The following is a 22,330-nucleotide window of genomic DNA, read 5'->3' on the forward strand; positions in this document are numbered from 1 at the left end:
ATGAAGCGCGTGGACCACCAGCAGGCCAGCAAGCTGCTCCATAATAAGTTTGTGGTGGTGTTGGGTGACTCCAGTGAGTAACGGTTCAATTCACCCTCTTTAAATGTTCCTCGTTTTTAAACCTCGTTTTTACTCTACAAGTTTGAGTGCAGCAAGACTGACCCATCTACTGTGTGCTTCCTCCTCAGTTCAGCGGTCTGTGTACAAGGACCTTGTTGTATTGCTACAAAAAGACAAGTATCTCAGCTTAAGACAACTCAAGACAAAGGCAAGCACTATCACACACGATATGGACATACTTTAAGATATGGTATAAATATATCAAAGGGGGGAAATATCTGTGTCCGTGTGTAGTTATACTATTGGAGGAAACATTCATTGGTGGAATAAATACCCTTTTTTTTAAACACAAAGGTAAGTGTGAAACTGGTACTCGAGACTCCTCTCACTCTGCGTGTTCCTAATCTTCGCATGTCTTATCTCTTTAGGGTGAGATGAGCTTTGAACAGGACTGCTTGGTGGAAGGAGGTTGTCTGAATGAAATGAACAATGGGACAGAGTACAGAGAAGTCCGGCAGTTCCAGTCTGATCACCACCTGGTCCGCTTTTACTTTGTGACGCGCATCTTCTCTCGATACATGCAGAGCATCATAGAGGACTTCCGCCATGGCATGAAACCAGATGTAATCATTGTCAACTCCTGTGTTTGGGATATTTCAAGGTGGGTGCAGGTTCCACGATGGACATCAAAAAGGGGATTTAGTCAATAAGAAGCCCCAACACTGTATCAGGGATCAGCCCATGTGCTGCTTTAGGCCTCTACAGGCTGTTTAAGAAATCAGCCAACATCCGATGATCTTTGTGTACATTTACCTCCTGATCTTCACCATGTAAGGCGCATACTGTCCAGGCTGTGTTCATCTGTTGCAAATAAATCTGTTAGTTGCGACGTATCATGGAGAGGTTTCTTTAATTTTGTCAATCACAAGCAGCAGCAAACAGGGAAATCTTGAGATCTGATTTGAAAAGAGCAACCTCAGTTTTCTGGGAGTTTGTTCCACATATATGGTGCATAAAAACTGAAAGCATACTTATGTTTAGTTCTAAATCAGGACAGAAAGCACACCTGTTCCAGATTACTTAAGGTTTCCTGGAAAGTTGATAGCGAGGATCTGAAATGTGTTTTGGCTCCAAACTGTTTAAAGCTTCAAGAGCTAAAGGCAGTATTTTAAAATCAACTCTTTAAACACTAAGCCAGTGTAAGGGCATCAAAACTGGAGTGACACGTGTCTACAAAAATAGCTGTGTGAGATTAACACATTTATCCTGCTACACTAAAAAAAAAAGAAATTACAAACATTTTATTGTGATTAAATTAGAAATGACATATCACAATAAATCAGGACAAAGACTAACTTTCTGTTTAAACAGCAGCAAGTGTAACAAAAAGTGTTGAACAAAAAAAGATTAAAAAAAATAAATAAATTTTTGTATTTTAAGCACAAAACTGCTTCGGTATCTTTTTATTTTATGTTTCTTTGCATCCCTTTGTTCGCTCTGGTAACTCAGACTGCAGTTTAAAGCTACAGTGGGTTATTGTAGCAGAAGCTGAAACAGTTTCTCTACAACACAGCTATTCCAAGATGAGCCTGAGCAGTGAAACGTTTTTGTGAACTGTATTATCAAACCGTAACTGCCAACAAGTTACGTTTTTATAGATGCTTACTATCATAGATTAAAGTGGTTGGTTAAGTCTTGGAGACCAGTTCGGATCAACATGTAGGCACTCGGACGCAGAAGTGGGTGTTGTCATGTATTTTTTTCACCTACCTACTCACCACTATCATTCATTTGTCAATTTAAAAAATAAATAAAATAAAAAATAATAATTGTGTTGCTGTGTCACTGAATTACCTCTAAGACCCTGTTTAATTGTTTTGTGCAAAGTATGTTCATATGTTTTTTATATGTGTGGGGTTTTTAGATACAGTTCCAGCTGGATTGATGACTACAAGGAGAAGCTTCACAGATTCTTCGACGCACTGAGTAGGATTCTGCCAGAGGAAACGTTGGTTATATGGAACCTCACCATGCCCCTAGGAGAGAGGATGAAAGGTGGCTTCCTGGTGCCTGAGGTATATAATCCACAACCAGCTACATCATGTCTGGACATAGTTCTGGTCATAAAGTATCTCCTCCACTCTTACTGGGGATGTGTGTGTGTCAAACTGCGAGAGATCAGTTATTTTTAACTCATGTCAAAGCTGAGTAACTCTAGAAATTTGAGACAATTTTTTTTTCTTTCTTCTTTCCCTTCAACAGTTGTACCATTCAAACTTGATGGGATAACCGATCATTTCTTATAGATATAAGTTGGCAGCATATAGACAACAGAAGATTTTTTTTCCTGCGTGTTTTTAAGTAGATTTTATCTAAGCCCAGCTGGTGGAGGCAGATGGCCACACCTCCTGCGTCTGGTTCTACCAGAGGTTTCTACCTGTTAAAAGGGAGTTTTTTGTTTCCACAGTTTTGGTGCAATCTGTTGGTTTCGTATGCTACTTTTCTTTCATTTGCTTTGTATGTATTAATTGGACTAATTATGATTGTATTACAATGATTTGGATTCTAATTGGCTTGAATTGGATTATATCTTTGAAGTGCATTGAGATGACGTTTGTTGTAATTTGGCACTTTATAGATAAAATTGTACTGGAGGCTAAATTCTCCATATCTCTTGACCACTGCTGAAGCTTTCTCATCTCTCACCTCAATGACCCCAGATTGAGCACAAAGCTCCCCAGCTGCGTTACGATGTGATTGAAGCCAACTTCTACAGTGGAACTCTGGCTGATGCTTATAAGAGGGATGTGTTGGACCTCCACTTCCAGTTCCGCTTCTCCCTGCACCATCGAACCACAGATGGAGTCCACTGGAACGCTATTGCCCATCGGAGGATAACCTCTCTGTTGTTACAGCATATCGCACAAGCCTGGGGTGTGATATTGCCCTGTCCACTGATTGCTGTTGGTGAGGATAAAGGCTTTGTGTGCACAGATTCATAGAAAACAATACACTCTACCTGTAAAATAGGACTTACTGGGGATGGTTGTGTTTTCCACACTCGTGTGATCTTCTCTATTCTACTGTATTATGTATTTAATTTGACATCGATTGTTCTTTTCGAGCACAGAAGTTCCTGATCAGCTGCCAGCCAGCAACACTGCTCTAAGATCTGCTGGTAAGACTTTAACTTTTGTCTAGTGCCAAAAGTGTCTCCGCTCTGCTAAGAATATATATCTTTTTAACAGAGGGCATATCCAGCTACACAGAGCAGATGAGATGATAAATGGACTTATGGAACTTTTCTAGTCTAACTGACCTCTAGTTTCTTCAGTGTTGAAGGCTAAACAGTGCTTTTTCTCTATTAAACACATTCATACAGTAATTTATGCATTGGAGGCAATCTACGGTTCAGTGTCATGCCCTAAGACACTTCGACATGTGGTCGAGTGAAGCCGGGAATCAAACCACTGAGCACCACTTTTCCTTCTGAGCTTCAGCCGATGGTGATGTCAGAGGGAATCCAGTCGCATCTCTGGATCAACAAAACTAGTGATACAAACAAGCGTTTTAAAACTAGAAGCCGAGTCAGGTGGTAATTAGATGCTACAGAAATGTGCGTTTCTCCCTGACTGAGTGCTACTTGTAAAGCCAAGTCGACAAAATGTACTTCTGAAATACTGCTGGTGTGAAATGAAGCTGCATGGAGGGCAGGATACAAGTTTGTTGCTGAGGCACACGCAGTGGAATCAAAGAGTGACATGGACACAGTTTTTCTCAGTTTTTGTTTAATTACCGTTTTGCTGTAACTTTGATTGGACATCAAGAAAAAAAAAATTGTATTACTTCAATAAGTTACTTTTATGTAGTTAAATTAGCCAAAAGGCAAATTTCCTTTTTAAAGAGTCAACATTAACATGTTTGCACACTGGGATATCATCTTGTGCTGTTCACCTGTTCTTAAAGGTTTCTTTTTCTGCCATCCCCGTCCCTTCTTGCACATCTTACAGTGTTGCACCCAGCAACAGTAAATTATGATGGCTACAAAGAAGAATTCTCCAGTGATTCCTTGTCTTTTGGCTACTTAGACTTTGAAGACAACAACCCAAGACAACAGTCGCATCGCCACAAGGCTCCAAGACATTTCAGATTTCCTGTCCAGCCTCAGCCTCTGGTGCCAGACTACAGATATCAGTATAAACACAGACAAGCTAGAAATGGTAAGAGTGCGGTCTGTGTGCTGACATGCCTGTACTGAAATGAATGGATAAGATCTTCACACCATCCACAACAGATTTCACTTTACCTGTGTACTTTTAGCGGGGGGTAAAAAAAAATTAAATAAATAAAAGTAATCCCATGCCAAAATAGATTCAATGTTGTTCTAAATTGATCTCCATTTAATTTAAGTATTGTTTTGACATACTGTGAGTGTAGTTACTGAATGTGTCTTTAACAAGGGGGGCGAAGAGCTAATTTATCTGGATTTGGCAATCTGTCCTACAGGTTTTGACTACAAGCCTCCCCACCACTTCGAGCCCTACAGAGAGCACCACCATCAACATGTGATGAGGAGCCGGCCCAGAAGACACCATTATGCCCCCTACACCCATCACAGAACGGTTCAGTATGCCCATCATGGCTACTACTGAAGTTGAGGTGGTTATTTTAGCTTCAGATGATCATATTCCAGTTACTAGGGTAGTTCCTATTGAAATGTAGAAGCACATTTCTTATTCTGTACACTTGTTTTTTGTCATAGTTCGATATTTTTTTCCTCTTCAGCACCAAAAATATTTCAGCATTTTTTTCTCATTTTGAAGAATTTTTAACTGTGCAGCATTGTTTTGTAAGGTGGTGCTTTAAATTAAATTTCAAATTTGAAGACTGAACTTTTGACAAAGTTTAAGTCACCCTTTAAACCTTAAAGTTGTCAAAATATAATGCTACATGTGGAGACTTGATGTCTTGCACAAGTTGAATATGGCAGTCTAGTTTTTTTTTCTTGGCCTTGATCAAAGAGATTGTCCATTTGTTAGTGGCTTAAAAACTGGATGTTTGCCATTGCAGTTATTACAGATGTGCTACATTTGATCACTCTTTCTAAAATCAGCTTGTTCTGTGTCTTGTTTCTAATAAAGTTTAAAGCTGGTATGCTTAGCTTGTTTGTTCACAGGCAGAAATCCTTGGATGTTAAAGTGAACTACTTACTTTTATTATCTTACTACAAATACAAAAGATACAAAGGGACAATGCAATCGATTGATCAAATGACTTTTTTTTTTTTTTTTTTTTAAATATAGAACAGTTGTCAAAGTTGGTGTAGCAACCGTTTCACTGAAATCATGACATCCTTATGTGACATTCAGGAGTCTTACCTGAATAATTAACAAACCAATCACTTTCATATCGATATAATGGCACTGCTGTTAGTAAATAGTGTTAGTGCTTGAACATTGCAATTACAGGACAGTTTCCTGAGAATACTCTTAGTCTTTCAAAAAGCTAAATAAAGAAGGGGGAGAATGTTTAGGTGTATGTTGGAATGGGAAGGTGGAGGAGTTTTAGGCCATGAGGAGACGGTGCACTTTCTCCAGCTGCTGCTGTGATAGGACGAGGCGGTGGACTTGTTCCTGGCCACGAGTGCATGGAATGGAAACACGACCTACGAACACTGTGCCTCCTTGCTTCTCTTCCTTGGCCTAACAAAAAAAACCCACAATGATGCATTTGACAGTTTTTACACACGGCATTTTTGTTTGACGTGAGAAACTCCTGTCAGACATGCATGTAGTGTACAGTGGTACCTTAACAAAGGAGGACACTGGGAATGTGGCAAAGTCAGAGGGAGCCTTAGCTCCAGGCTGATATGAAACCACATGTTCAGCTACCTCCCCCTGGAACAGAAAACATGTTAACTGCTGCTTTGATGCATACTAACACGCTTACTATGATGTACGAGATGAAGTTTTACCTTCAGTTTGTCCAGAGCGTCGCCGAGATTCTTCAGTCGAGCCGTTTGTTCCAGCAGCTGAGCACTGGCACTGACTAAAAGATACAAGAGAAAGTTTGACCAGGTTTAACAATTGGTAACAAATGCACACACGCCTACAAACTGAAATCACTAATGAGGGGAGCATTTATGCTGAAATGAAAATGTGTGCACACACCTGTCGTCTTCCCAGTAATGTCCACCACTTTAACCTCTGCACTCAGCTTGAGCAGGGTAGCCAGCAGCTGGTCAGTCCTGCGATAGATTCCTGTGTTTAGCCCCTCTGGAGGCATAGAGCTCTCTTTGGACACTTGTGGGAGTTTTGGAGGGCAGAGTGGCGGCAGGGAGGCGAGCTGTGCCCTCATCTTCTCAGCCTGTAAGTTAAATGCATACAACGTATGTCAATATGAACGAGGTCTAGACAGCTTGCAAACTAAGAATGTAATAACTTCCATCCAGTGTACCTTGAGTCTGTTGTTTTCATTCTTGAGGTACTTGATACCCAGTCTCTGTGCCTCAACCTGCTGCTTAAGGAGAGGGGAGTCCACCACCTGCATTGGCCCAGCCATGGAGGGAGGCAGACCTGTTGGAGTAAGAGAAAGAAGAATGCTAAAAATATTTTATCACGGTGACAGATATAAAATGTCACCATTTAGAACATCCATCACTATTTCACCTCCTGCAGATCCATGAACAATGGAGGCAATTCCCGAAGCAGGTGGGCCTCTCAGGCCTTCAATGGTCATCTTCGACTGGTTATTGATGCGTTGTTTCAGCTCTGCTTTCTCAGCCTCCAGCTGATCAATATCAGCCTGCAGAGCATCCATTGTCTCCTCAAACTCCCTGCAGATGAGGAAAAGGAAGTGTGAGTAAGAGGTAAATAAGTAAATAAGTTAAATCTGCTGCTTTATCGTTCTCACTTTTCTTTCTTCTTAAGTAGGGCAAGGTTCTCATCCAGTTTAGTCTGAATCTTTTCCACCCGTTCATCAGCATCTTTGGTGGAGGTGTCGAGCTTCTTCTCCAAGAGGCTGAGGCGGACATGGGCCTCGCTCAGCTCCTCACCCTGGGAATATGTACAGCCACAGTGGTCGTTTCAAACAGGCAGACCTATGCAATACATTTTTTAAAGTTTCTTCTGTATGTTACCTTAATCTTGAGGGACTTCTTGAGCTCCTTGATGACAGTTTCTCTGTCTTCTAGTTTGACTCCTAGACCCTCTGCGTCAGTCATCTCAGCCCTGACAGTGGATGCTCTCATCTCAACTGGTGGAGTCTAAAGACAAGAATTGAGCAGTGGGTGAGATTTGAAACAAGGAACATGAATTAAAGAGCAGAAATATCAATGGGATTTTAACATTTGAATTATGTTATACATTACTGCGAAAAAGTTAAGACATACAAATACCTTTCCTTGTAGTTTTTCAGCATCATACTCTCCTTCCTGCATGGCTGTAGCCATCTTGTTCATGGTAGTGATGACAGAACTGCAGGACTGTCTCAGAAACTCTGGACCATTCACACCATGGGAGCCATATACCTTGGAGAAAAGGGAAGTTGTGCTCAATTTCTACATCCAAATCAACAACACAGTACAGCCGCTGATGCTGAGAACACAAGACCAAGTTTTGCAAAAGCTTATATGTCTGACAGCATTTGCTATGTATTCGTTTTACCTCAAAAGCAGCGATCACAAAAAAATTATGAAAATAAAGCTACTGCAATGCACTATGAGTTTGGTTGAAGCACCGGTGACTACCAGTTCTCAGCTGTAATTAAAAAGAAAAACACCCTAAATTTAATTTTTTTTTCCTCAGTGTTAAAACTAAGCAGCCATTTGCTGATGTGAACATGACTACCTGCTCCACCGCCTTGCATGCAATGTCCTCCAGTTTGAGAGCATTGAGACCCTCCTGTTCTGCCAGTGGAGCTATCATCTGAGCTCCGGCTGCAGCCACTTCCTGGAGTACAGCAACTACACGGGTCAGCTGTCGCCTGCATTCCGTCAGTGTCTCTGACACCTGCCGGGTGACACATGACAAGCCAGTCAAACATCCTGTGGTTCACTTATTTTTCCACATGTGATTAAAGGGTCAGTAATAACTGAACACTGTCTCAGTTAGTCACACAAAGATCCATCACTCAACATACATGCTTGTTTTTAATACCTGTGGTCCAAAATTGAGAGCAGCAGGGACTCCTGCTACATCTGTTCCAGGCATACGACGGCGGATCTTCTTACAGAACTGTCTGATATCAGAGCAGGAAGTGTCGAGGTCCTTTAGGAGGACGGCAAGACCAGAACTCTCCTGTCCCGCTGTCAGGAAGGCCCGCAGACGAGTTACCTCCACTCCCATACAATCCAGGGCACTCTGGGTAAACTGAAATAAGAGCGCTATATTCACTACCTATTGTGTTTGAAAATAGTCTTATATAGATGTATTTTACTCCTTCATAAATAAAAAATGTTAAAGTCAAAAACTCGGGCTTTTAAAAATATTTTTAGACTATGGAAGAAAACCAATTTTTTGTAGGTTTTACCAGTTCGTGTTAAAATAAAATGAAATTCCACAGCTAAACAAACTTGAAGTACCTTGATATGGTCGGCCAGCTGCACTGTGCAGTCCTCTGCTTGATCTGCCAGATGAACACTGTACAGTTGCTGCAGAAGAAAATAAATAAATCACAAGATCCTGTACATTTAAGAAAATACTCAATTTGATAATAATTAAATGGTGTCTTTTTTTTTTTTTTACATATTTCACTAATAATAGTTCCACAGATTAGCACTGTCGCCTCAAGAGGGTTCCAGGTTAAATAAAATTTTATAATATTCACAACAGCAGTACAGATAGCTTTTAGGGTGGTGATCGTCTAAAGAGATCATTGCAGACAAACTTTTATATACACCAACTGATCTGTGGTGGTGGTGCTGATGTATGTATTCTGGTGCCATTGAAGGCAATTTATTTTCTTTCTTCTCTAAATTTTTTGAGACACCTAGTGGTCATACTTGGTACTTTTCACCCAGAATTTCATTGGTTCAAATCATCCGATTTCACTAAAATGGAACTATTGTGTGCTGGGAACTACACCCAACAGAAGGCTATTGATGTCACTACGTAAAGGTTGTTAGCAGCTCAATTTAAAGAAGCTATTATTTCTGTCTATTAAAATTTCATCATTATAAAGCCATAAGAATAAAGGTTGCTTAAATGTACAAGAACAGCTTCATGGCCCCCATTAATAACACATACTGGAGGATTTTAAATCATAACATTAAAAAATTGGATTGGACTCTTTTCCCTAAGACAATGTGAATCAGTGTTTTTGATGGAGCCTGTGTGTTTGGAAAGCAGAACACTAAATTATTTGAACAAACACGCTCTTTTGTTACCTGATAGTATTTGATGGCCTTTGTCAGGAGTTCCACCTGTACAGTCTCATCTAGTTGGTCTTTATGCAGCAGGTCAATGAAATAATCCAGAGAGCGCTCATGAAAGCTCATTTCAGAGTAAAGCGTACCCATGCGCTTAAAAACCTCCACACTACAGGAACTCAGAGCCCTAGAAGCAAGGTCGGAGCAGAGGAAAGGTACAGAAACAGAGAATCAGGTTAATCATTTCAAAGCAATAGAAGAGAATTACTCATTTTCACCATATATTCTTCAGATTTCTTTACTTAAAATACTGTATGATGTTTCTATGATTTAGCTGAAGTTCTTACTGCTCGTATTTGTGCAGGGTGGCCTGCAGCAGGCTGAGAGAGTACACCAGTCCCGATGCAAAACTGCGTTGTTCTCCTGGAGGTCCTCTGAGCCCCGTTCCCTGGACCGGATTCCCATTCAAGTCAAACTTCTCCTGGGCCTGTTTACTGATCAGCTCAGCCTTCAAACAAGATGACACAAACACATGAGTTCCTAAACCCACGGAGTACAATTCAGTGGGAGAGTTGCACAGTGTCTCATACCTTGCAGATGAGCCGAGGAATGAGCAGCAGCACCAGAATACAGTCGTGATCTCCACCATGACGGAGGAAGGAGTCTGGCATGAAGGAGGTGAGGAGGGACACCTGCCTGTTCGCTTGAGCCACTTCCATTTTCCTCAGCTCCATCTCAATGGCCTGGCGACACAGAGTGATTGGTTTTAAACAAAAATGAAAGCCAACAACGAAGCTGGTACACACAATTACGCAAATCTCCTACCTTGGCATAAGCCTTGGTCTCTGCAAACTTGATCTTGAAGTCGAACAGCTCTGCGGGTGGTTGCTGAACTTGTTCTGCATTTGCACTCTGCTGATTGATCAGCTCCCTGTTAGCCTCCTGATGTACAAAGAGACAAAGCTCATAGAATATCACAGAATTCACCTGGACCCCCACCCCCCAAAAGGCATATTTTCCCTTCAATCTACTCACCTGAAGTGAGGTGGTGAGTTCTCTGTACTTGTTGATGGTCTGTTGGTAATCAGCTACAGTCTCCTGAGCAGCTTCCACCTTTTTTTCTGCCTCTCTGACCTTCGCTGCACTCAGGTCCACCTGCTCCCTCAGTTCCATTTCTGTCTCTCTAGCGTTTTCCTGGAGCTCGTCATTCATCTCATTGATGGCTTCCTATTGATGCAGGAAAAGTGGGTCCAATGATTGTCTGATCATAGTCAGATTTTCATTTTCCTTTATGCATCCTTTTCTGCCGCCTGTATTTTGTCTCCTTCTGACATTTGTCTTCTTTGGTTTTACAGACCATGACAACACTCATTTTAGCATTTATTTTTTATATTTCACTCCATACAGAGAGCAAACAGCAAGGAGCTGCAGGAGACCAGTGCTTTCTTGAGACAAAAAGAGCATTTACATGTCTAACACGGCTAAGCAGTATAGTGCTACCATACAGCCAGTAGGTCGGGCTTTTAGCCGTTTAAACAAATCAATAACATACAAATTAAGAACAGAGGCCACAATCCTTTCTTTTCTGACTTCAGTGCTGAGCTCAAATGTGGCTAAAACACTCAATCCATTTCTCATGGCATCATGAGAATATAAGTGAACTGGAATTTTTATTTCTGCCACGCGTCTTTACTCATGTTAGCAATACGTTTTCTATGATCAACACGATCTTAAACTTTACAGGCATCAATAAATCTAAAGACTTTCAATAGGGTGATTACATAAAATACAGTGGAGCCTGTTTAAAAAATGTAAACCCGTTTTGATGAAGATAAACTGTAAATGCAGCTGAACTGACCAAATCAGTGACAGTCTCTCTCAGCTCTCTGACTTTCTCCTCCAGGTCGAGGTTCCTCTCCGTAAGGGTCTCAACCATCTCTTCTGACCCCAGAGCAGCATCCACCTGTTACATGTAGAAATATCAATAATAAACGCACACGTCTGAATATTTTCTGTCACTTGATTATATTTTATCTGTTTTTATGTGTGTGCATCGCTACTGTTTCACTATTCCAAAGCACCAGCAGAGACTCAAAAGCATTCCCTTTCTGATTATGTATACATGCTCCATTCTTCTTTGTCTCCCTGACTTTACCTGCTCCTTCAGTTCATCGATGGTGGCCTCTCCCTGCTTGACCTCCACCTGCAGTTTTTCTTTCTGAGTCCTCAGAGTCTCCAGCTCGATGTTCTTCTTCTCCATCTGCTTCTGTAACTTCACATGTTCTTGTTTCTCTGAGGTAGACAGATCACGCATCCTGCGAGCAAACAGGTGAGCATATGAGAGTTAACAGGAAGCCTAATCTTTTAAAGTATTCCTTTAGTTAAGAGGAGCTTTTGAGAGCCATTTTCACACACCTAACCAGAGCCTCCTTCAGTCTGCTGTTCTGCTCCTCCAGCTGTTTGACTTGATAACTGGAGGCAGCTCCATCTGAACCTGCATTAGCGAAGAGAGGAAACAAGCTCAGTTAAAGAATGATGAGAAAGTATGCGAGTGGAACAAATAAGAAGAAACACAGTAAAAACAGAAGAAATTCTGTGAATTTGAGAAACATACAGAGGCTGTTGAGCCTCAGTGCTATTTATCTCTTCTCTCACACACCTTTTTCTGAAATCTCGTGCCTGATGATCTCCAGGTCCATAGAGAGCTCCTCCACTTTCTCTTTTAGTGTGTCCACCTCAACTTGCAGGGACTCTGCTCGCTCCTCAGCCATCTCTTTGTCCAGTGTGGCCATCTCTATGGCGTCCGCCGTGTCTGCCATCTCTTCCATGTAGCGGTCTTTTGCCTCCTGGGCCTCCCGGGCTTCCTGTGGAGTGGGAAGGTACAAAATAAATATTGAAAAGACAAGCATGGTGATTGAAGAGCCTATTCTTTTATTATTGCAAGCTTGGAACGTCAGTCATTCGCTAAAATTTTGTTTAGTCATTTTTGTCACAGCACATTGTAATAATATGTAATTAATACGCCTTCTTCTCCGATTACCTTCTTGGCTTCTTTGAGGTTCTTCTGCAGCTCGGCTTGCTGCTCCTGCATTTTGGTCTTCCACTCCTGCAGCTGCTCCAGCTGGATCTTGTGCTTCTCCAGCTCCTTCAGCTTGGCCTTGTCCTCTGTTCGCTTCATCTTCAAAGTCTCCAGCTTCTCCTCCAGGTCCTTGACTTGAACCCGCAGCGACTCTTCCTCCTGAGAAGGATGGGTGAGTGAAACTAATTAGGTCACACTACTAAAGACCCTTGGAAATTTAAACTTCTAGATTTATCACATCTGCAAAAACATTAAAAAGCAGTAACAAAGATTTATCCATTTCCCCAAAGTGCCAAGTTGAAATCTATGGAATATATCTTTTCAGTGTCTCAGAAAGTGAAACCATCCATAATCACCATAAAGTTGACAGTGATGACATTTCAAAACCATTGTAAAGTATAATGAATGAATAAGTTTTCCATCTGATGTTGAGTTTTTTAGTAAACTCATGCCAGGGGGCTTCAGCATGTAGCTGTTAGAAAACTCTACCTGCTTGGATATGGCAGGTTCCACCTAGTCAAAAAATATAAATGTAGATGTAATGGAACAAAATTCTGACAAATAGGGTTAGAAAAATTCAAATTAAAATGGGGATACAGTGTAATTCCAATAATCAGTGACCTACCTTGCTTGGAGTAGCCGGGACTGATGCAGCCGTGGCTGCTGGTGACCCACTGGGCTGAGGCATGATGGGAGCCCCGAGTGCACCCTGCTGGGAGGTCAGGCTCACCTCACTGACATCTCCAGACAGTGAGGTCGATAGACTCTCACGAGACGCCTGTTGACAAATGCAAGTGTGTTTCAGAGAAGGATGAAAGGGAAAGGCTGATGAAACAGTCAGAAAAATAGGAGATTGTGTAGTGTTCAATATTTTAAAGCCAGTAAATATTCCAACTGTCAAAATAGGAGCTTTTGTCAAAGTGAGCATGTACCCTGGATAAACCCAGTGAAGACTGTTGGATTAAATTTAGAATCTTGTGTGACAAGTTTCTTGACCTGCTGTGACTTCACCTTTAAGTGTTCCACCTGTCCTTACAGACTACAGTGCACCTGTGCCACATCAGACAACAGATTTTTTCTAGATCATTTCTAACACCGCACCCTGTGAGGTGACATGAGAAGCTCTTCACGACAGAGCATACCATGAGCGACAGGCTGAAGCGTCCGGAGGGACGTACCAAAAGCGAGGGGAGGGAGGTAGCTGGTGCGAGTCGTGGTGTACTCCTCTGCCACTGATCATAGAGACTGCTTTAGGGCTGGTTAGTAACATGCTAATATCCTCAAAATGAATGACAAAAGCTGGTAATATAATGTATTTATTGACACTTATTATAACTATAAGGTCAGTTATACTAGCATGTCTTGATTAAGCTCATAATGTATTTGACATCTTTACAATTTCTGAGAAGTACTATTACCTTTAAAAGTAAATAGCTTTAAATTAAAGAAATTCTACCAAACAAGTCATAAATTCAACTTTTGAAGTGATTCTATGTTCATCCAACTTTAAAGGATAATGGAGATCAGAGTGCTTTACGTTATTTGCAAAGAGAGAAGAGTTATATTTCATCAGTTCATATCTGCTTCTTTTTCTAAGTTATTGAAAAAGAGTCTATACTCTGAGGATTGGGCTGTAGCTTTTTTGTTATAAAAATAGATAAATAAAAAACATTTAAGAAAAACATTCCACAGGAACATTTCTAGCTTGCTGTGTGGGGTTTCACTTCAAACATCTAAAGATTTCCTACTGTTAGTCATCCAAAAGCTCCTTTTTCTACCATTATGTTTGCAATTTTAGAAAAGCACTCTGATACAGTTTGGCCACAGCTGAATCTTACATAAGGTCCAAACGATATTGATGTAAACCTACATGAGACTAGGCACGTCACACTGTCGTGGATTTTTACTCCATATTAAATACCCAGACGTCTGGAGTAACATATTTTAAAATAAGAAATGCATAAATGGCTCCTTAGAGTCAAGAATGCATAAAATCAATCTCAATACTGAATTTATCAAATTAATGTAACCCTGTGTCTTACTCTCTACTTTAGTTTAAGAATATAATTTCTGTTAAACATCTTCAAATTAAAAAAATTAAAAGAAAGAAACATGATTTAACAAGCAATCCCCCTCCCCAAAAAATGCAACATGCCCTTTGATCTCTGCTGTCCTGTCTGCTGTTGACAAGCTCACCTTTGCAGAGCGACGGGTAGAGGACTGGAGGAGGGGGAGGAGGTGAGTTGGAGAAAGAAGGATGAACACGCACACGCAAGCAAGCAAGGATACACGCACGCACACATCCACCGATGAAGTACAGTAAAAGATTAGCAGCACGTCAGAAGCATATTAATCACTGTTAGTTTATACTGACTTATCAGGACATTCAGGGCTGCATGCGTCATTCAGCACCATTTCAAAGGAAAGGGCAGATTAAAATGTAAATTTGAGCAAAGATTAAAATCAAAGAGAAAAAACAAATACATAAGACCACAAGGAATGAGGCATTCGTTTTTTTTTTTGCAATATACAAGATGCCCTCACCTTAATATACATGTAAAGGAAATGGAGTGGGAAGACCAGGAGGAAATACAGCAGAAATGACAACTTAAAAGACAAGTCATGACTTTATGTCCCGTGCAAATGACAGGTGCATAAAATAAATAACACCTTAAATGCAAACGATGAGGCTTCACATTAGTGTGATTAGCAGCAACCCAGGCAAAGCAAAAGTGCTTAATTTAAATGTTTCTACCTTCTTAATGTTCATAGTTGTCTGCAAAAAGTTATTCAGAAAAACAATAATGAGAAGTCAACCCAAAGACTTTGAGATCAAAACCCACACTTTTTCCTCAATGCACAAATAAGATGGGGGAAGATTTCAAAACATAAGAGCCTTTGGTCAGGAACATGCCATAAGTGACAACCCTGAGATAAGAATGGCAACATCCCAGCACCTTAAAAGGGGTGAATATATGGACATGCCTTATTGGTTACATTTTCAGAAGACAATGATTTACAAAAAACCAACGCAACATTAGTAAGCTGTCGACAACAAAAAAAAACTGAGATCCAAGATACAATTCCTTACCTGCTTTGTTGTTTTGGGAGTCTCTGGGATCTCTGTGAAAGACAAATTAATATTTCTTATTCACTCTTAAAATGGCTGTTACTTTGATGAGTCAGAAACATTACTGTCACTGACACCTGTGGGCCTGTGGCTGCTCACCTTTTTGTTTGAGTATCTTTGTGAGGTTAGACTCTGGAGTATCTGGTGACGTGGCACCGGAGCCATCCTCCACCACCTGGATCTGCTCAGTGACGTAGAAATTAATTCAGGTCAACATGACAAAAACAGAAACAAATATTTAATGTCAGGATGCAATTATTAGGACATACTGAAAGTACTATGTGATACTACATCTAATATCCCTTCTAACAGTAATCAGAGGACAAAGGTGGTATGAGAAATATAACCCATAATATCATCCTCTGTTTGCATGTTTACAACTACAGAAATTGTTGTCAGCTATCATTAAATCCTAGTGGCCATTGGTCATTACATCAAAACATATGGTATTTATGTCACTAACCTGAGACTGTCTGACAAATATTCCATGATTCTCCTCACAGGTGAAGTAGCGCTTCCCCTGCACAGTTCCATCATTCTTGCCCTTAGGCTCATCCAGTATGACACCCACCCATTTACCTGAGGCAAAGAGGGTGGCGCCAATGTAGGCGACAGTGCCTCGCTGCCCCTTACCCGTCACCTCTACTGTGGAGCCAATCTGAAAGACAAGGAGAAGAGGAGAGGCTGTGAGTCAGAATTATACACCAATAGATGGAAATTCATTGATTACTATCCATTTTTCCCCCCTTCTTTCTGGTGCCTGAAAATGTGACCTACCTTTGGAGGTTTACTACTCTCCACTGTTCCAGTGCTGCTCATTTTGCTGATCAATGGGCTGGTCAGCTGGAGGATATGATGACCACAGATAAAGGAGAAAAAGTATAGAAGCATAGGGAGAAAAGCAAAAAGTTCAAGAGAGTTAATTCCTGTGGGAATGGTGGGTAAGAATGAAGGACCGACAGTAGTGTAGAAAGGCAAGGTCATTACATTGCAGAGAATTTATTGTTTATATTCAAGGATTCCTTTGACATGGTGTCATTCTCTGTGTTAATCTTGGTCAAACAGACATGGTCTGATAAAAGCACATATGACAAGAGTTTTCACCGATTTTTTTAAATTTGATCAAATCTGCAAAAGACTAAAGTTAAGCGTGATACCGCATAATTATCCCCAGCTTGGTCTTATGAGTCAAAAATATTTAATAACAACATTATCCTCAGGGTGTGGAGCACAGAAGTGCACTCACATAGGCAGTCATATGTCCTTGGACACAGTGGACGTCCTAACATCTCAGACAAAGATGCTCATTCAGTACAAACTAGGACTGCAATAAGAGTCTATTCCTTATTTGGGGCTGTAGGGACACGTGGATTCACACTGCCTCGCAGTTTTAAACCATCCAGCAGGAAATCGGATAGAAAAGGTTTATTGCATTTCTTTAATTGAAGATTAATAAACATTGCTTTGGATTACTGAGGGGGAAAAAAGCTTGCCGATGGGTTAAATGTGAGGAGAGTAGCTTTATATTATCCACAGGATATTCTACAGCTAAATTACAATCATACATTTTACTCTGATGTAGATATAAAATTACACAAAGAGGTGTCTCCTACATCCACTGTATGGTGAGTGCAACAAACTCTTTTTAACGTTTTATTATTATTATTATTATAAGACAATTCCTTATCAAATGTCGATGCATTCAATTTAACATTGTTCTATGTTAAGCATTCATATTACTTACCCTGGGAGTATAAGAATGTCGTCTGTTCAAAGCCATAATTTAAAGCTAATATGGTTTCACCACCCGTACAGAAAGAAGGCTCAAATGCCAATTTTTCGTCTACTTTCTCATCCCTTCCTCTTTCCCAAAGAAAAGGTTGAAGAACAGCTTAGTGGGATTTCAGGGCGGGGTCTTTGTGGTGCAACATAAAACGTCACAGCGGACTTAAACCGAGAACTGTTGATCTAAATGTTGTTTTCAGCAAGAATGACAGCTGGATGCAAACTTGATATTTGACGGGGAAAAAAAATGTGCATGTCTCCATTTATTTTTCTTTGTTTACATGACAGTTAGCGGAAACGTACTAACGTGTAGAGAAAATGCTGTGCTTGTTCTCTTATTATTTGATACATGACCCCTTAATTTTCTCATTTATTAGTTATCAACCTCATTCAATCTTTAACTAATCTTAATTATAAGACCTGTCAATCATCTAATCATTCACCAATTGGAATACGGTGGTAAGCATTAGCTAATTTTTATCAGCTTTGTTCGTTAATTAATAAGGTCGGGTATTGTATTACATAACTTAAAGATACAACTTTACTATATCGTAAAACACGTTTGGTACACAGCATTTGTAGAAAAGTAGTTTGCAGCAGTAACTGTTAGCCAGCTTTGGCTAGTGCATTACTATAGAGAATAATGTCATGAAACACTATATTGTTTTACTATTGCAGCATCATTTCATTAACACAAAAGTACGACCAGTAACATTAAAAAAAATTGTTTGTTTGTAAAAGTTATTAATTTTATAGGTGACGTTAAAACGTTTTAAACAAGTGGATTTACAACGTTAGCAAGTAAGTTGAAGTGAAGCACAAAAGCGCTTTTAAGAATCTAATGCACATGTTTAGCATTTTGTAATGTAGCTTACCTGGCATACACAGATTTTTTTGTCTAAAAATGTTGCTCTTTGATGTGTTCATGCAAACACGAATCCTCTGTTGTTGTTAATTTTGGATACCTAGCTTGTTAATCCGGTAGGCTTTTCCGGGTTTTGACAGGTCACTTCCGGTAGTCTGATTTTTACGAAAGACATGAAGAAGAAAAGTGAAATGTAGCGCCCCCAAAGGTCACCTATACTCTTCAGTACCACGTAGTTTGGAGTATTTTTCGCTTTCGATTATGAGTGTATTATTAGTTTTCGGTATCATTTTCTCTGAAAGACGTATGTTAGTGGCTTGATATTTGCTCTATGCTATCATAAAAAGCAAAAAGCAACTTAGAGTTAATATCATTTTAACTTTGATATATTGGTATTAAACCGATTAGCAGGTCAACCAATTAGCCAGTAGAGCGTTTTAGATATATGTCTTTATTAAGGCAAAATAATTCTTCTTCATTTAGAATTACAATGTACATATTTCACCACTGTTATCAAGTTATACTCCATTGTTTCAATATTTTTCGAGGAAAGGAATGATGGAAAAAACATTTAGAGTTTGTTTGGTATTCCTTCTTTTTCAAATGAATGAATTGGAATTAAGAAAGTGTTTAGTCTTACATTAACACAGAAAAAGTTCAAATTTATTTGTGGCTAGTTGATGTGGCCCCTGGAATCTATGCGGGATGCATATTGACGTGTTATTAGCCAGAGGCCCATTCACAGCCAGCCAATCAGGGTTCGGAGGAGAGGCTGTGCCTGGACCGGCTGGCAGACACGCAGGGGACAGAGCTCCGGCCGCAGCCCAGCAGCCCCGTGGCGGTGACAGCACTGCCAGTGACTGGACCGGGTCCCGACTTCCCCCGTCTCGTGCGTTCACAGCAAGGTAGAATATTTCGGTTATTTTTATTTCGACTCACAGAGAGATTTAAATGATTCACAACTGGAAAACTTTTGCCGGGTCTGCATTTTGCCTGTTTGATCCCGACTGCGATGTTCGAAAGCGATAAAGCTTGCGAGGGCTTTGAGCTATATTTCCGGCTGGGACTTTCAAAATATATCTAATATGCTTTTCGATGTGTAGGGGTGGTTGTATTGTGAAGGCGTGTTTATTTGTTTCCGTTTTATTTGATACCTTGTTTTAGCTAACTTAACTAGGCACTGCCCTGAGGTAGTAGGATTTAAGTCGATATCGCGCGCAGTACTGTTGCCTGAACAGACTGTGATCAAAGTCCGGTACGTTTTGCCGATGTCTTTTATATTGTTCTATTGTATTTAAGTCCTGTTTTGTTCGGAAAACGATTAAATGCGAGGGAAGTTGAACTTAAATAGTTTGGTCCCGATGGAGGGTGTGGAATCTGAGTGACACGTTACGTCATCCATAGTTTCCCTGTCCCGTCTGGTGTCTGCGCTGCAAAAACTACCCATATCATACCCATGGCATATAGAGCCATGTTATTTCGAGAAAGTTAGCAGGGTATATCTGCTAAGTTCACTTCATATGTATGATATTAGAATTTTTGTACAGTAGCCTAAGTCCTAATAGAGAAGCCTGCTAATGATTCAAATTTATTAAAACGAAAGCGTCGCCCAAGGTTACTCCTTAAGTATTATTATTGCAAAATCTTATGATAGAATTTTTCTGCAGTGTACATTTCTGTGTATTTCCATTTTAATAACTTTGGCCCAGTGGGTTTCGCACTTGTTATTTACTGCATTATGCTGGCCAGACCTCTGAAGTTGTTTGTTTAGGGTGTGTCTCTATGTCCACCAAAATGTAGATTTATTGTTTTTCTGTCATGCCAAGTATTTGGTGAAATCTTTATTATGTCTTTGTCTCATAAAAAAAAAAAAACAACAACAACCCAGGTTTCGACTTGGTTGTTTCTTTAAATCAACTGTAGGGGTGTTTGATCAGCTTGAAAGTTTGGACAAGCATGAAAATGAAAGTGTTCCTCTGTATGAAGACTGAATGAAATATCTTTGACGGCATGGTTTCAGGGGCCCTACAATAATATTTGGTGCTTTAAAACAAGAGAGCACAGTTAGTAAGCAGATGAGTGGATTAATAAATCAAAACTTGCTTTACATTCTCTAGAGAAACATTAAGTGGTATGTGTGTGTTCATAGACTTAAGCTGAAATAAGCTAAAAGTAATAAAAAACTTGTTCAGAATGCCGGACTGATGATTAGTATTTTAGCTGTATTCTACAACAGGAATTTAGCCTGACTCTGGAAATCTGATCAGCTCTTTATAACAACTTGCCTAACCAGTCTGTCACTGGCCCACAGGGTAAACTCAATCTGTGCAAACGATTACAAACCTGAAAGGATTTGCATCATCATCATCATCATCAGACTTTCCTGCTTTACCTTTAAAGATTTAGAGGTTTATCAAGGCGAGTCTGTAAGAAAAAGCAGTTTTATTTGCTTGCTTGTTCATGGACGCTTTTCTCTCTCATTTATTTTTTTCAAGATGGCTGATGTGGAGCTGGTGAGGAAGATGCTGCGGGCCATCCTGCATGCCAACAAAGGTGGAGTGTCTCTGTCACGTCTGCAGTCGGAGTACAAGGAGCTGACCGGGGAGCATATACCACATAAACAGATGGGACACAATCACCTGGAAGCACTGCTAGCCAGCATGCCCTCTGTGGTCCGCATGGAGCGCAGCCGGTCTGGAGAGGTGTGCCTCTTTATACTTCCCTTTATGTTTTCTTATATAAATGTTTTCATATATATATATATATTTATTTCGTTTTATAATTCTTTTATATCTTACTCTTATTTATTTTGTCTGATTTTGCTCATTCTGTGCAATATACAGAGCGTAGAAATAGGACCACAGACCATCTTATTCTAGTCTAGCATCTCATCAAACAAAAGAGAAAAGCAAAGATGACAGCAGGTTGGTCATTGGTAGGTTCTAAAAAAAATCTACTAGAATCAGTTATGGTCTCCAATAACTTCCCCCCAAGTCGGTTGAATTGACTCCAATTGACTGTCCATCATCATCCTGTCCCGGTCTCTACACACCAGCAGGACATGGATGTCTTAACAATAGTCAGAACACTTCTGACACCAAAATATTAGTCATTACTTTTAATGAAGCGTGCTTTATATCCATACACTTATTGCACTTGATCTTTCCAGGTGGTCTATTTTGTCTCTGGCGCCACTGAAACAGCCCATATAGCCAAGGTGGTGGCCCGTCAACGAAGCTCAAAGAAGACAGGCCGACCCCACCTGGTCAACACCCAGATGAGGGTCAAACCGGCTGCCCAACTCGTCCTCAATGGTGAGATCTGGGCCTCCAAATTGTTGTGTCCAAGCCTTAACTTACCTTACAATAAACATGTATGCAAGAGGGTGACGAGTTGAAGGAAGCACTTGAATGAATTAATGGGAATGCAGACACAGAACGCTGAGCAGCAGGACAGGCCTGTGTGTTTGACCCCCTTTAGAGAGTTGATCTGGTGGATCTGCTATGCTGGGGGGGGGGTGTTTTTGTGGGTTTTTTTTGGAGCACTTTTCTTTTTAGTGGGAACTGTCACTGCAAGTCAGTACAAGTACAAGTTTTTTTTTTTTTTAAAGATTAGTTTTGTCCCTTGATGGAAATTTGTGACCTGATGGGACATATTGTCTCCAATCCAATAAGCTGCACATATCTGGCAGTCATTCAATAAGCAGTTTTATCAGTTCCCTCAGGGGAAACCACGGGGATGTTTTGGTTTATGTTTACCGAATCACAAGTTGGCTTTAAATGAGTTTGTTATTGGATTAAATGAATTGCAGGCGCTGCTCAGATTTAAGTAGAATACAGGTAAACTAGAGTGCCAAGAAAAAGTATGTCAGCCCGTTAATGCTCTGCCTCGAGGTGGGTCCTTAGTTTGGATGTGGAATCACTTCAACAGAGTTGTTTACACTGTGTATCCTGACAATGTGACTGAGCTGAGAAAGAAAGAGGTTCTGTTCGGAAGGATGGTCCAAAATTTGTCTTGAACATTTTGCAGGTTTCAGCTAAAGCT

General features: G+C 40.4%; 3 protein-coding genes across 11 annotated transcripts in view; 2 read left to right on the forward strand and 1 right to left on the reverse strand.

Annotated features, from left to right (window-relative positions):
• Positions 1-4,712, forward strand: fam113 (family with sequence similarity 113). The gene is made up of 8 exons (XM_072376169.1): positions 1-73; positions 189-268; positions 489-721; positions 1,985-2,135; positions 2,781-3,027; positions 3,191-3,238; positions 4,149-4,280; positions 4,567-4,712. Exons 1-8 carry the CDS (start codon positions 1-3, stop codon positions 4,710-4,712), a joined length of 1,110 nt encoding a protein of 369 aa, XP_072232270.1.
• LOC140282091 (dynactin subunit 1-like) lies at positions 3,830-18,422 on the reverse strand. Of its 8 annotated transcripts, XM_072376651.1 has the most exons (32): positions 18,297-18,389; positions 16,414-16,479; positions 16,100-16,294; positions 15,736-15,817; positions 15,598-15,629; positions 15,262-15,282; positions 14,703-14,726; positions 13,649-13,738; positions 13,132-13,284; positions 12,996-13,019; positions 12,468-12,665; positions 12,087-12,291; positions 11,843-11,921; positions 11,583-11,742; positions 11,286-11,390; positions 10,463-10,654; positions 10,253-10,369; positions 10,018-10,170; positions 9,775-9,935; positions 9,446-9,614; positions 8,642-8,710; positions 8,217-8,429; positions 7,908-8,069; positions 7,457-7,588; positions 7,199-7,324; positions 6,973-7,115; positions 6,729-6,895; positions 6,517-6,635; positions 6,231-6,426; positions 6,035-6,108; positions 5,868-5,957; positions 3,830-5,762 (listed from the first exon to the last, which is right to left on the reverse strand). In XM_072376651.1, the coding sequence occupies exons 2-32, from the start codon at positions 16,453-16,455 to the stop codon at positions 5,625-5,627; spliced, it is 3,831 nt and encodes a 1,276-aa protein (XP_072232752.1). In that variant the 5' UTR covers positions 16,456-16,479; positions 18,297-18,389; the 3' UTR covers positions 3,830-5,624. The 8 variants fall into 8 exon arrangements, with proteins under 8 accessions (XP_072232752.1, XP_072232746.1, XP_072232745.1 ...); XM_072376645.1 differs by lacking the exon at positions 13,649-13,738 and having other exon boundaries at positions 18,387-18,422; XM_072376644.1 differs by lacking the exon at positions 13,649-13,738.
• The window catches only part of tdrd7b (tudor domain containing 7 b), a 20,965-nt gene continuing 17,050 nt past the window's right edge, over positions 18,416-22,330 (forward strand). The window contains exons 1-3 of one of the 2 annotated variants that reach the window (XM_072376652.1): positions 18,416-19,191; positions 20,782-20,988; positions 21,456-21,600. In XM_072376652.1, coding sequence (XP_072232753.1) covers positions 20,782-20,988; positions 21,456-21,600 — 352 coding nt within the window. In that variant the 5' untranslated portion in view covers positions 18,416-19,191. Of the gene's footprint in view, positions 19,192-19,459; positions 19,542-20,781; positions 20,989-21,455; positions 21,601-22,330 lie in introns of those variants that run through there. The other variant, XM_072376653.1, reaches the window with a different exon arrangement.

The sequence above is a fragment of the Leuresthes tenuis genome, unplaced genomic scaffold (assembly GCF_036924035.1).
Source record: "Leuresthes tenuis unplaced genomic scaffold, fLeuTen1.0.hap1 SCAF_22, whole genome shotgun sequence".
Lineage (NCBI taxonomy): Eukaryota > Metazoa > Chordata > Actinopteri > Atheriniformes > Atherinopsidae > Leuresthes > Leuresthes tenuis.